Genomic DNA, 14110 nt, shown 5'->3' with positions numbered 1-14110 from the left:
CTTCATCAAGGAGATCCTGAGCGGCGGCATCCAGAAGCCAGGACAGGGCAAGTGCAAATGTTAGTTTATTATTTTCTGGAAATGAATTATGAATCTTACATCTTTTATTGTCCACTGAAGTGAATCATTAGAATACAGGTACAAAAAAACAAGAATTTCATTGAAATTATCTAGTTTGTCCAATCACTTCATCAGTAAATCACAGTTTTTTGGTAATAGAAATTCTACAAGTATTAAATAATGTAAACATTTGTAAATGGCTCCTTAATGTGTTAAATGAAGTAAACCTGGCAAGGAAATAGTTTTATTTGCTTGCAAAACATCAACTGTAAACCACTTATGCTTGCACTGCATCAAAAAATCGGATGAGAAGTGTAAACAATGTATAATATAATGGGAAATATTTGAACCCAAATGGTGTCACTGTTACAAAATTCAAGCTTATTCTGCCAAACCTTCAGTCATACCATTTTTTTATTCTTTAAATATTTAAAAAAAGATTTTCTCAACCACTTTTTCCATAATTTCCTGGGAAAATTATGTAGATTGTTGCCACTTTTACTGCTGTAGCTGTGCTGCAATGCTGTAAAATATCTAAATTAGAATAATCCTACTTATATATTAAGGCACTGGTATTCATTTCCATCCATTCTGACTGATTCACCCCTTAGATATCTGCAAATAGGAAGGAAACCCAGCAGTATTCATGGACTGTAAGACTGAAAACTGCTGGATTAAGTCCAGATGTGAGTGTTGAACATCAGTGCTCTCAGCCGGTCTTATGGCTGGGGTGTGTAGCGGAGGTACTTCTTGCCTGAGGGCAGGTCTTTGGTGTAGACGCCAGCTGGGAACCAAGCGGCCGCCTCCTCTTCGGACATGCTGGGAGGAACCATCACACAGTCTCCAGGCTGGAAGAAACACACACACAACAGAAAGAAAAGGCTGTTCTTCATGGCAACAGGTCAGTTTTTGTTCCTATTATCTGTCCAGTCAGCTGTTGGAGTAATTGGTGCCAACTGAGGTCACTTTCAAATGTGTGACATACCTTCCAGTCGGCAGGCGTGGCCACTCGTTTCCCTGCTGTTAGCTGGAGTGAATCCACCACCCGCAGGATCTCGTCAAAATTGCGTCCTGTGGTGGCCGGGTAGAGCAGCGACAGTTTCAGCCGTTTGTCAGGGCCAATAATAAACACCTACACAAAGGAGGGAGAGATGGCTGCTGAGCCGGCTAACAATCTCGATAGGGATGAGTGGAGATGAGACATCAGTTTTCAAATTCTGTGTGTTTGTGACTCTCACACAGCGAGCAGTCAGTGGAATGCCATCTTTGTCCTTCTCGTCTGGGTCTAGCATGCCCAAGGCCACTGCCAGCTCCCGTTTGCTGTCCGCTATGATGGGAAAGGGCAGCGAGCAGCAGGACGACTCCTCACAGTTGTACGCCAGAATGTCCTGCCAGATACAAGAACAGACACAATCCTCAGTTAGCTGTGCAAAGCAAGCTGGTGCCACAATGATGGAGCTCTGTTTGTACAAATAGCACTGATCAGCTAAAACCTTAAAACAAATATTGTTACAGAGGCACCTGTTTAGGAGTGGGTTATAGTAGGCAGCATGAGAACAGTCAGCTCTTGATGCTGATGTGCTGGAAACAGGAAAAATGAACAGTAACTGATAAAGGCCAAACAACTGGATCAGATCATCTCCAGAACAGCAGGTCTTGTGGGGTGTTCCTGGTATACAGCGGTTAGCACCCACCGAAAGTAGTTCAAACAAAAATGACTGGTGAACAAGTGACAGAGCTGTGGGTGCCCCAGATTTGGTGATCCACATTGAGAACAAAGGCTGGCCTTGGTGGTCTGATCCCACAGAAGAGCTACTGTAGCACAAACTCTCAAATATCACCAACTACATGGCCGTGTTCATTCAAACCACTCCAAAATACTTTACAGATTCGTTGATAAGAAACTGTGACTATGCAGTTACAGCACCTTGGTCCAGCCATGGTGATCCTCCAGGCAGTCGACGGACAAGGCGATCAGTTTGACGTTGCGTTTGCTGAACTCATCGCTCAGTCTGGCAGCTCGGCCCAACTCTGTGGTGCACACAGGGGTGTAGTCTCTGGGGTGAGAGAAGAGGATTCCCCATCTGAGATGAAAAAAAAAAAAAGAGACATTAGTGAAGCTCTGCATAGATGCTCTATAACAGGGGTGTCAAACATGCGGCCCGTGGGCCAAAACCGGCCCTCCAGAGGGTCTAATCCGGCCCGTGGGACAACTTTGTCAAGCGTAAAAATGACAGAGAAGACATTACCTGCAAATTGTAAATTTATAAAACTATAAATTTAAAACAATTCCTACAAAAATGACAAGTTGTTGTTGTTGATCATAAAGTAAAATACTAGATTGCTCATTGTTCTTTTGTCATTTTGTCTTGTTTTTGTAATATTTTGTCTTGTTTTTGTTGTTTTATTGTCTGACTTTTGTCGTTTGTCTCATGTTTTAGTCGTTTTGTGTCTCACTTTTGTCATTTTTTTGTCTCGTTTTTGTCGTTTTGTGTCTTTTTTGTCTCACTTATGGCATTTGTCTCATTTTTTTGTCGTTTTGTAGCTTTTTTGTCTCTTTGCTTTGTTTCATGTCATTTGTCTCATTTTTTGTCATTTTGTTTCTCGCTTTTCCCATTTTGTGTGTTGTTTTTGTCAGTTTGTGTCTCATTTTTGTAATATATTGTTGTTTTTGTTGTTTTTTGTCTTTTTTTGTCTGACATTTGTCGTTTGTCGCATGTTTTTGTCGTTTTGCTTCTCATTTTTGTCATTCTGTGTTTCCTTTTGTGTCGCTTGTGTTTTTTATCTTACTTCTGTCACTTTGTGTTTTGCTTTATTCATTGTTTTGTGTACTGTTTTTGTCGCGTTGTGTCTTGTTTTTGTGTCCATTTTTTGGTCGCTTTGTAACTTTTTTGTCAAATTTTTTTTCTCTGTTTTGTTTTCAGGTTGTTCATATTGTTTTGTAAAAGATAGTTCCTTAAATGTGAATATTACCAGAATTTACTTTTTTGCTCTACAACAAATGGAAAATTTGGAGTTGTTATTTATGGGTGATTATGCTTTGATTTCACTGATCCGGTCCCCTTGAGTTCAAATTGGGTTGAATGTGGCCCCTGAATTAAAATGAGTTTGACACCCCTGCTCTGTAAGGTTTCACCATCAGGTTTCATTCGATTCAGTTGTCTCTCACCTAAAACAGGTGACATTTTGACATTGTGTTTTGTGGCTGTTGTTTGGTTGCATAATAGGATGAGGCTGAATGTGGGTCTGACACCAAACTGACAGGATGTGACCTGGCTGTTAAAAATGATGACAAAGGGGGATGTTTTTTCATGAGTTCAGCGGTGTGAATGTGAGCACCAACACTGTGGCTGGAATTTTAGGTCTCACACCTGATTTGCTCGACTGATTAATGCTTTTAACATCTTACAAACATCTGTGGATCTGATAACTGATCTGGCAGACTGGCCTCTAAAAAGCAATTCAAGGAACTTATTCCCACCACCTGATTAAATTAAAATCTTAAACAAAATGGAAACATTATTTCGGGGGCTTGGTTGACCTAATAGCGTAATAATTGCATCAACTTAATATTGTGTGTAATTTAATGTCAAATTTCTGAGTTAGTTGATTTACAACTAAATTTAGTTGACCAACTTCATATAATTGGCGTGATAACTGAATTTTTCTTAATTGAGTTCAAGTCCACTGTCTGAACATGCCTGAACAATTTCAGCCAATTAAGATTGATAACTAAAAATACCTTTAATTGTTGAGGATAAGCTAATTCACCCAACTAAGTATAGTTTATTGGTTGAACATAATTTCATTAGAAGTTGTCAGAAGTTAAAAAGGTTGATGTGGACTGTTTTTGATTAGCAAAACCATATTTTTTAAAGAATGTGGATTATTTCTCCATTCATCCACCATTTCTAATCTACAATGCCATGATTACAGGTTTATGGCTTTAGATGTCAGGCACAGTTTTGTTCTAAAGCAGAAGCAGTAAAACGGTAACAGGAACTGTGCGCACGAATCCGAGCTTCCTTCTTTCCTGTCTCTCTCTGCTACCTGAATTCTGGTTTCTGAAGCCGTATCCACACAGAAATCAATAATACGTTTACTTACGAGTCACCGAAAAATTCATGGAGTTTAATTGTCCCTTGTGTGGTTTCTGCCTCGAAATCAGGAAATACATCTCCGAGCAGCAGTCCCGGCATGCTATGACCGTGGAGGTGTTCGTCCGTTTAGCCGCTCTGATGATAGACAGCGTCAAATAAGGAGGAGGCGGAACGTCCCTCTACACAGGCTACAAAAGCATCCAGCGTGACCTGCACAGGACTTTATAACAGACCCAGCTGACGCGCATTTAATGTGGCGCGTTCAGGTGGCGCTGGGAGCATTTGGCGCACTTGGCACAAGTTACCCAAACGATTTTACGCACGGATTTGGAGAGTTTATTGATAAGTAAAAGTATGATCATTTACTCTAGTATTTTATCCATGCACTTCATAATGGAAATAGATGAGCAAAATGGTTCATGTAGAGTAGAGGTAAATTTGTTAAAGAAGTGATATTCCTTTCCCAAATTAAGTTTCCTGTTGGAGTTTTCACATTTTTCGAGAAAACAGACTCGCAATTCCTTTTTGAGATGCACAATTTCGCGGAGTATTTTTAGTCACATGACAAGAGCAGTCCAGTTCTAAACTGGTAACATTTTAACCCCCAAAGGGGCTTCAGTTTGCAGGATGGCTTCCCTCTGAGCGCAGCAGGATTCAGGTGGCACATAAAGAAAGTTTGTCGAACGAAAATGTCCTCACCAGGGTCCAGACGGAACAGTTGCCGTGCAGCTGTGTGTGGAAGCCGGGCATCATCCGAGTGCCATAATCGTCGCCGGAGCTCCAGCTGTTCTTACTTTTCCTCCGGAGCGCAACCTGAAGACTTTTCCGTCAGTCTGAGCCAGCCGATATTTACGATAACGCTCCGGTTTTTGCTGGCGATCGATCTGTGGCTGTCCAAGCGGCTCGGAGTGTGCGCCTGTGAGGAGTCTGCGTGGGGCTCATTAAGGCCCTTGGCGCGCCTGGTGGAGTTCTCCGGACACAGCTTTCCGTGGCTCATCGGCACCGTGTACACTCTGCTGCGTGGAGAGAGCGTGGAGGAGCGGGAGATCATGCTGAATCTGGCCCTGGGTGAGTGAATCTTCTGCTTTATATTGGCACTATTAGTTTGGTATGTGAAGGTCAGACACAGCGTTGGCCTGGAATTAATTTTCTGCTTTAATCAAAACCACATCTCTAAATCAAGATCCATAAATAAACTAATTTTCACCATTTTTTTCAGCCCTTTCATTCAGCACTATCGTTCCATTTTGCCCCCCTCCTTGTAGATTTAACATTGCATAGCACAACAGTCTTATGCGGAATTAAAAACATCCAGAGTTCTTAGTCTGATGCCGTCTGTTGTTTGCGCATCTTTATATTTGTCTCCACATGCCGATGCGTTATTACGCACATTTGTGCCAATTCCAAAGTGAAGCCTTTGGCAGCCATAGGTAGCTCTGCTGAGGTCCTGGTCAAGGCTGAATAATGTTAATGGCTATTGAAATAGAACAACATAACAGACCAAAGCTGAGTCCAGTACTGCATTCGCAGGACGGTGTGGTGTTTGTGCGCCCCAGTGATCGAGAAACAACAATAGTGCAGCGATGGAAAGTTTTCTTCTTTGAGCTGCAGCTGATACATGTGACAGGGTTGATGACTTATTTGCACGTGTAGACTGAAAGTTTATGAATCCTATGGAATTTCCCAAATATAGCTACAAAAACGTGACATAAAACACAATCACATTTTCACACAAGTCATAAAAGTAGAGAGAGAACCCAATACAACAAATGAGGCATTTTCTTGATATTCAGAAATCTGTTTGTCTGTGCCCCAGCTACAGATCAGAATCATAAAAATACCTGTTTGCTAAATGAAATAGGTCATAGCAGTGACTGAAAACATCTGACTCAAATGTGACCTTAGAATTAACCGCTTACTTCCCCCACGCAGAGAAATGCTATATTAGATCATTTTTCTAAGTAAATAAATAATCAGATGAAGTAGTTTTGTCTCATTTGTTTTTTTTTTCTGGCTTCTCTTTATCTTCTTTTAGGACTTGTGTGAAAGTCTGATGATGTTTCAGGTTGTAGTTTTACAGAAAAATGGAACATTCAGAAGGGTTCACAAAGCTTCAGCTGTATTTGTCGACTTGCAGCTTTGAGATCAAGTGCTGCGTTGTTCTATTGTCTGCTGCTGTGGTGAAATACCGGAGCTATTCTTGGCATATAATAGCCTATAGGCTGACACTATGTTTTGGAAATACTGTAAATAATATAGCTCAGCTGGATGCTATATGGGTCAATCAGACAGTAATGAGGTCAAGGGTTTCACTTCATTTCATTTCATGAGAGAATTGTTTTCTAGGGCAGTGCAGTGAGTGAAATATTGCTTTTGTTCCATTGCATTAAGGTTGTATATAAAGAGTTCAACTTTAACGTACACTAAAGTTTGGATACACCCTCTCATTCAATGCTTTTTATTTATTTATATTATTTTCTACATTGTAGATTAATACTAAAAATTAACACTTTTTCTTTACAACATAATTCCATATATATTCTTGTATATTTTTGATGTCTTCAGTATTAATCTGCAATGTATAAAATAATTAAATAAAAACCATTGAATGAGAAGGTGTGTCCAAACTTTTGACCTGTAGTGTATATGAAATAGTGTTGGAGACCACTTTCTAATCAGGCATGTTTTATTGATGCTTTGTGTAACATATAATTGATTTTAATTGCATTTTCCAGCTCTCTATTTTCTTTATCATGATTTTTGTTCTTTTGTTCATTAGTGATTTTGATTATTGCTAAAGATAATTTTATCAGTGACTTGGTTGTAACGGCAGACTTTGTGACAAGAAAGTAAAAACTCATGATTCAATGTTTAGAATTATTATTACCAAACAGAAATAAAAGACAGCAGCCTTTTTAACACTTTGATGGGCAGTGTGGGTCAGGAGACACCCATTTTCCATTGGATTTGGGTCACTTTTGACCCATTTTGTGCATCAAAGGGTTAGTAAAAGTCCTAATCAATGGCTTATACCTGAAAAAACATAAATAAGAAGAGATTTATTAACCTTAAATATAATCTTTGGCTGCAACTTACGCACCATTTATATGTATGTCTAAATAGAAGGTGACAAAGAGTTTTGCATTTGTAATCAGACCAGTAGAAAATTGCTAAATTAACAGCTCAGTCCTGCATCTAATGAGATACAAAATAATATGAGTATGGAACCAAGAGCAGAGATGCTTGCAAGAGTTTTTTAATGGCATTGTCTCGAGATCACGAGCTAATAATACTGTTATCTTGAGATAACAAGACTCACTTTCTTGTGATAATGTGTTAAATCCTCTCATTATCTGCAGAAAACAAAAGACCAAATTAGATTGAGAGATAATGTACCACAAGTAAACGACTTTGATAACTGGATTACTCAAAAATAAGCGTCAGATTCATTTGATTGCACCTGATTTCTGCCTTCAAGATCACTGTCGTGACTGTCAACAGTCTCAGCAGGATCACAAGAGATCTCACCTGCGAAGTGACAGTCGAGTCACCTCCTCCTCAAAAACACCCATCTAAATGTTAGCTCTCATAGAAAGACACAATGCATTTCTGCCTACGTTAGAACCTGACTGGAGTACAGTCTGATGACAGCTCCTTGATGTTACATTTTCAGCTTAAATCAGTTGCTGTAGTTGTAAAATGGGGGCTGCACGGTGGCTCAGTTGTTACCACCGTCACCTCACAGCTAGAAGATCTTTCTGTGTGCAGTTTGCATGTTCTTCTTGTGGTTGCATGGGTTTTCTCCGGCTTCCTCCCACAGTCCAAAAACACGCTGAGGTTAATTGATAATTCTAAATTGTCTGTATATGTGAATGTGAGTGTGATTGTTTGTCTCATATTTGTCAAAATGCCCTGTATGCATCCTGGCATGGTACTCCTGATTTTTTTTAGAAACAAAGAGGAAATTGCTTTTGTTTTCTCAATATAATAGCACAAAAAAATGCAATCACAGCTGTTTTTGGCTTCCGTATATGTGAGCTACTTGATTAGAACAGATCAGCTCGTGGTCCAAATTGAAACCAACATTGCTTTTCTCTTTTTGCACCTCACAGCTCTGGTTTTGGACATGCTGCTCGTCCGACTAGTGAAGACAGTGGTCAGGCGTCGAAGGCCTTCCCAGAACCGCTCTGACATCCTTTCTGCCTTCTTCGTGGAGCGCTACTCCTTCCCATCGGGCCACGCTTCCAGGGCGGCCATGTGTGCTCGCTTCTTCCTCGCCCAGCTGGTGGACACGGCCTCCATGCGGGTCCTGGTGGTGGGCTGGGCCGCCCTGGTGAGCCTGAGTCGACTGCTGCTCGCCAGGCACTATGTGACAGACGTGGGCTTTGGCCTGGCTATGGGCTACTGCCAGTACAGCCTGGTGGAAAGGTTGTGGGTGACTTGGGACTGCCTGCAGGACCTGCTGTTCCTGCGGCTGAGAGAGAGACTCAACTGGGCTTACAGTGGACTCTGGATGGTGGATTGGAAACATTTAGGTTAGGTGGAGGCGTGTGTCGACCTGTGTGTGGGGAAAATGTGTAGCATGAGTGTGGTGTGTGTGTGACTCAGAAATCCCCTGCTACTATAAAAAAAAAACCTTTTTAAAATTAGATTGAAGTCATTCTAGTTACATTTCTTTATTTCTATCAGTTTTACATGTATTTGTTTGCATTCTGTTTTGTTTTTTCTATGCAGGTTGTTTACACAGTGGTGATTAATTGATGATGCATGGACTTAATCTCACAAGGCTAAATGACTATTTTTTATATATGTATATATAAAGCCAATTAAAGAAAGCTGTTTATCTTTTACATGTATCTTACTGAGTTTTTGGCTGTGTGAATGCTTAAATTCATGTTCAATAGTAAGGCCGCTGTGCTTGGTGGTAAACTGAGAATTTCATCTGGTTTTTTTTTATGTGGTTTCACACTTAACTGTCACAATCTAGAATAGCCACTGTATTTGTGTGTACATCATTGAGGAAGTCATCTCACACTCACCCAAGTTTCCACCAGCTGCTGCTGAGTCTCCTGACTGTCATTATACTCTAATACATACCATCTCGTCTTACAGTGTTGATAAACTGCGCTGCCACCACCTCCTTTTTTAACATACTGATGCCACTTCCAAAATAAACTATGCTAACACTAAGCATATGTTTATTATGTTAAAGAGGCCAAGAGATGACTCGGTTGTGCAAATTGAAGCGTGCAAGTCTTGTCACTGGAGCTGGAAGGTTGCATGAAAAAATGCAGATGCAGCCAGTTGTCCCCAGAGGGCAGTGCTTAATATTATTATGGCAGTATGGGGCTGGTAGAGGATTTGAGCTGTAAACTTGGAATATGGGCACTGGATGTGGACTCACTGTTATTAATTTGTTTGCCATAATGCAGATTTGGTCATGAGTGGGTGTAAACAACCCAATTACTATGAAATACAAACCTAAAACAGTGTTTGAAGGCTTGATGTTTCTCAGATTCAGACTTTTTACATTGACAGTATGTGAATCCAAGCATGTCAGGTGCCAGTTCTTTGTTCTTTGGGTGATTCCTCTTTAGTGTTGCTGCCTGGAAATGAATATGTAGGTTAAAAAAAACACTCAGAAGGTATTTGCAATGATTGTCTGAGCTGATTCTCTTTCTTACCCTGATTCTAAGCAGTTGGATGTTGTGTCACACACGCATTTCTGGGTCAAGCATTGACACAAATGGTCAAAGGTTGGTAACTTTTGCTACATATGACATCATAGGACACAAGCTGCCACAAGCAGTGTGGCTCATATGCAGTTTTTATGATTCTGCCTTGTACATTTAGCAGATATTGTTTGATGCTTTGTGCTACATTTGGTGCCCTCATGTGGTCCGGTCAGGCCACATTTATGACATGATAAAGCAACTAAGTCTGTTGGAACAGTGTTTTGGAGAAATTCTCTGTTTTGTTGTCATCCAGATAAACTTGATCAACCTCTAGAATTTAATATTTTTGATACCTAGTGTGCCATATTATCACTGTCTGTGAGTGTATCAGGTAGTGTAATATTATTAGTCAAGTGAGTGTAATTATCTTTAAAAATGCAAACCCAGCAACACAAACAAGCAAAAATATCATACTTTTTCAAAATTTTATTGAGAACTTAAATAACATGAACATTTATTAACAGATTACAAAAATACTCCGTCATTGCATCGTGGTTACAGTTTACAATTCCTGGGATCAGCACTGACTCTATCATATAGCAACACTAATCTGTTTTATGAACATTTCTTTGTTGTCATCGCACATCTTATTTACAATACAAATTATAAAAAAAGAAGATTTTATAGTTCAAAAACACACAGATACCATAGTCTTGCAATAATCTGACCAGCTGAAATGATTCCGCCTTTCACCTCTTTTCCTTGTTCTTGCATCAGCACAGTCCTGTGAGCAGCAGTCGTCTAGCTGCTGGCTCTGCCCAGTCTGACGTCATAGGTGACCATGTGGTAGTTGTCCCAGGCGAACAGCTTCCTCTGGGCGTGGTTGTAGTCCACCATGCTGTTGTAGCGGTACTTGTTCTTGAAGGGCACGGACACAGCTTGTCCCACGCCGGTCGCTGTATCAAACACATAGTTGATGGTGGTGTTGGGTGCCGTGTAGCTGGCCACCGTGTACAAACGTCCACACACCATGAAAGCGTTGGCCACCGTGTTCTTCCTGATGTTGGTCTCCCAGCTCTTCTTCACCTCCAAGCTCTTGGGGTCCAGCTGGGAAATCACAATCGCGCCCTTTGCTTTGCTGGTGCTGTAGATGGCCCACAGGCCCTGTTCGTCCACCGCCAGGTCGATGTCAGTGTAGCCGCCCCAGGAGTACGGGTGCTGGCCACGGAACCCGGCGTTAGGCAGGTCGATGCGTGACGCCACGCTCTCAGAGGCCAGATCATATCGAACCAGCGTACGGCTGCGTCTGAGCTGGTAGTAGAAGGAGCCTTGGTACAGGGTTGCTCCTGTGCTCTCCACTGGCTCTGGCAGAACCAGGACCTTCATCGGGAAGCCTTTGGTGAACTGATCCATGTCTTCGTATACAAAGAGCTGACGCACATCTTTACCCACTGCATCGACGCGCCACACAGTCTTGTTGGTGTAATAAGGGCCCTGAGGCTCAGGATCCTGCAGCCAAACTCCATACTTCCCTGTAATTCCATCAGCCTTTCTGTGCATCACAGGCTCTGCCACTGACAGTAGCTCTCCACAACCTGAAGAAGAACTTAGACTTCAGAATACAGCTTTCAAAGGCATCAATTTGCAATAATACGAGGTTGATTTCATCAACGACATTGACATCAGGAGAAATCACTACCTGTGAAGTTGTGATTTCCATCAGGAAGGAGGTGGGATGCAGGAACCTCCGTCACCTCAGCCTTCATCTCCTGATATCCACCATTCCCCAAGTCATGTGCAGGGTCTGGAAGAACAGAGAAGAAATTTTGTGAGGGAAAAAAACTCACTGAGCAGGAATTTTGAGTACAACATGGCAGAATGTAACAAAACGTGACCACAGTTAACGTCAAAGTCTCAGTGCCTCATTGGTTTCCCTCAGAGTGCAGCAGGTTCCTGCTGTAACCCTGAGATTGATCACGTAAACAGATGAGCGTGAGTGAGAAAGCCGTAAAAGAAGAGGTGGTATTGTAAATTCCTGTCCTCTTACTTGCTGTGGAATTTCAGCGATGTTGAGAGAGGATGATGAGGCAGACACAAAGACACTCTGGAGACTCAGATGGCTTAGGCTGAGAGTAATTTGTACTGATATCAGGAGAAATGATACAACAAAGGAGCACATTCATGTGAGCATTGCCAGCATCAATTCTGAGGATTCTTTTAAACCTTCGGGTATATATTGGGTTGGGAAGATTGCCAGATTCAGACTGCAACTTAACATGGAGACAACTTATCTGCTCAGACACGTCCGACTAAACAACATCTAATCTTGACCAAGTCAGGGAGTCCTGACATATCTTCTTCCTACAGCAGTTGTCTCTCTCATGTACATATTAGCAGGAGAGTAGGCCTGAACGTGCTCGCAGACTTAGTTCAGAAGAAGTAAATAGGAACAGGGTTCAAAGGGGATAACCTGTAGGATAATTTGAGGTGACTCATAGGATCTATGGGATAATTTAAGGTGACTGCAGTGGACAGTTGCAACCTGTATGATGTCTTCAGCTAACAGCTGCAAGGAAATTCCTTAGTAGAAGGAAGGAGAGTAATTTTTCCTTCGCATTACTCAGTGTGGGACAGCGAACTCCAACCTGACCTGCTGCCCCTGGAGACTTTTCATAGCCTAAGTCAAGCACAAAGACATTTATCTTCCCAGAAAGAGAGAGCGACAGCAGCTACCACATTTAAATTTCCATTTGAATATGTTTCCCTATTAGCAAATAACACATTTTAGCGGTTAAGAGAAAATATGCTCTTTTTGGGAGCAAGTCATCAGTTTGTGATTTGCGTGTGTTTTGCCTTCACATGCTGATGTACATACCATTGGCAGGCCTGTTTTCATGCTGAGCTGCCCCTGAGGTGTGTGTCTGCTGGCAGGATTTCTGCCTGAGGCTCTCTGCCTCCTGGCTCAGCTCCGCCAGCCTCCTCTGCAGATCCTGAACCTGCTTATTCAGACGCTCCTTGTCCTGCTGCAGCTGGTTTCTTTCCCCTGTAACCTGGGAGTAAGCCTCCCGGAGACCCTCTTCGTCTTTAGGCCCGACCCCGGTACTGGTGCCTCCGTCCTGTCCTGCTATCACCCGGCTGACCAAAGCTTCCAGCAGGGTGAGCCGGGACAGGACTCCATCTATCTCTGGTTTTGCGCTGCTTACGGGGCAGCTGGACTCTTCTGGTGAAGCCACCGTGAAGGTGTACTGGCAGCGTCCGGTCGAGTCATTGGACCGGCGGAGGGAGGCTCGATCTTGGGCCTGGCTGTGGCTGAACAGAGCAAAGCAGGACAGACAGAGGAGAGACGCTCTGAACCACATTCTGGATGATCTGACTGGTTTGGGGGAAAATGAACAGAGATGCAGTTGTTTGTCGTCTTCTTCTCCTGCTTAAATGTTTCTCCCTGGTTCACTTTCCTAAGCTCTTCCCACCTGAGTGTCCCCGGTCAGTGCAGGTCAGTGTCTGAATCCCAGCAATGCTAGTAGGATATTTATACAGTGAACTGTCAGGGAGAGGGAGGGGACAAGGAGCGTGGCAGGGAATGAAACAGCCAAGGGGTGTGGAGTGTTTATGCACAGCTCCATGTGTTTCTCCTTTTTTTTTTTGCTTTTTTTTGCTCTTGGTAGCATGAGGTGCACCAAGAGGGATCAACAATCACACAGTATCAGTGGAAAAACACACAATTTGATCCTCCTGGGAAGAATTCTTTCATTCTTTCATGTCCCAGCAGTTGGTATGTCTCAGCAGGTTGTTTTGGCTGGACAGCATCTTTTTATATGTCTAGCAGCTGTCCGTTGCAAAACTGTTTACTTCCTCCGTGACTGATAGTTTTGCTATTAAACCACTGTGTGATTAACAGTAAACTCAGAAAGTATTTTGGCAAGCTGGTTCTTCAGAAGAGCTGAAGACTCGCTGGTATGTTTCTGCCTCCACCGCAGATTGGCAGGATGTCTGGCACAGGAGGCAGTCTGGCGAGGTAATGGAGATGCGGTGTGGCGGCTTTTTCTTTCTTCCTACCGAAACCCATAATTTCTACAAAGTCAATGTGCCAATAAATACCAAGACTTAAAATCATTACTGCCATGCTAATGATTCAGTCAGGGTGTACTTGCTGTAGGCAGAGTGGTGCCCTGGCAGAACCATCATCTTACTTTGGTGTGTTTAGAACTACACAGTAGTGAAGAAGTATTCAAAACCCAATCTAAAGTTTGAAAAAAGGGCACTTTATAGGGGAAA

At 42.2% G+C, this 14110-nt stretch overlaps 3 protein-coding genes across 3 annotated transcripts; 1 reads left to right on the top strand and 2 right to left on the bottom strand.

Moving 5' to 3' along the window:
* Positions 1-47: 47 nt before the first annotated feature.
* Positions 48-4360, bottom strand: LOC111587176 (peroxiredoxin-6-like). The gene is made up of 5 exons (XM_023297029.3): positions 4168-4360; positions 1988-2144; positions 1299-1448; positions 1046-1192; positions 48-908 (listed from the first exon to the last, which is right to left on the bottom strand). Exons 1-5 carry the CDS (start codon positions 4257-4259, stop codon positions 780-782), a joined length of 675 nt encoding a protein of 224 aa, XP_023152797.2. The 5' UTR covers positions 4260-4360; the 3' UTR covers positions 48-779.
* LOC111587633 (polyisoprenoid diphosphate/phosphate phosphohydrolase PLPP6-like) lies at positions 861-9010 on the top strand. Its single transcript, XM_055014234.1, has 3 exons — positions 861-961; positions 4863-5228; positions 8273-9010. The coding sequence occupies exons 1-3, from the start codon at positions 877-879 to the stop codon at positions 8698-8700; spliced, it is 879 nt and encodes a 292-aa protein (XP_054870209.1). The 5' UTR covers positions 861-876; the 3' UTR covers positions 8701-9010.
* Positions 9011-10306: 1296 nt separating this feature from the next.
* Positions 10307-13336, bottom strand: LOC111587534 (myocilin-like). The gene is made up of 3 exons (XM_023297550.3): positions 12711-13336; positions 11535-11639; positions 10307-11430 (listed from the first exon to the last, which is right to left on the bottom strand). Exons 1-3 carry the CDS (start codon positions 13192-13194, stop codon positions 10637-10639), a joined length of 1383 nt encoding a protein of 460 aa, XP_023153318.2. The 5' UTR covers positions 13195-13336; the 3' UTR covers positions 10307-10636.
* Between the last annotated feature and the right edge of the window lie 774 nt (positions 13337-14110).

Source organism: Amphiprion ocellaris, chromosome 10, assembly GCF_022539595.1.
Source record: "Amphiprion ocellaris isolate individual 3 ecotype Okinawa chromosome 10, ASM2253959v1, whole genome shotgun sequence".
Lineage (NCBI taxonomy): Eukaryota > Metazoa > Chordata > Actinopteri > Pomacentridae > Amphiprion > Amphiprion ocellaris.
Note: the sequence above shows the minus strand (reverse complement) of the source record. Positions and strands in the feature narration are given on the sequence as shown.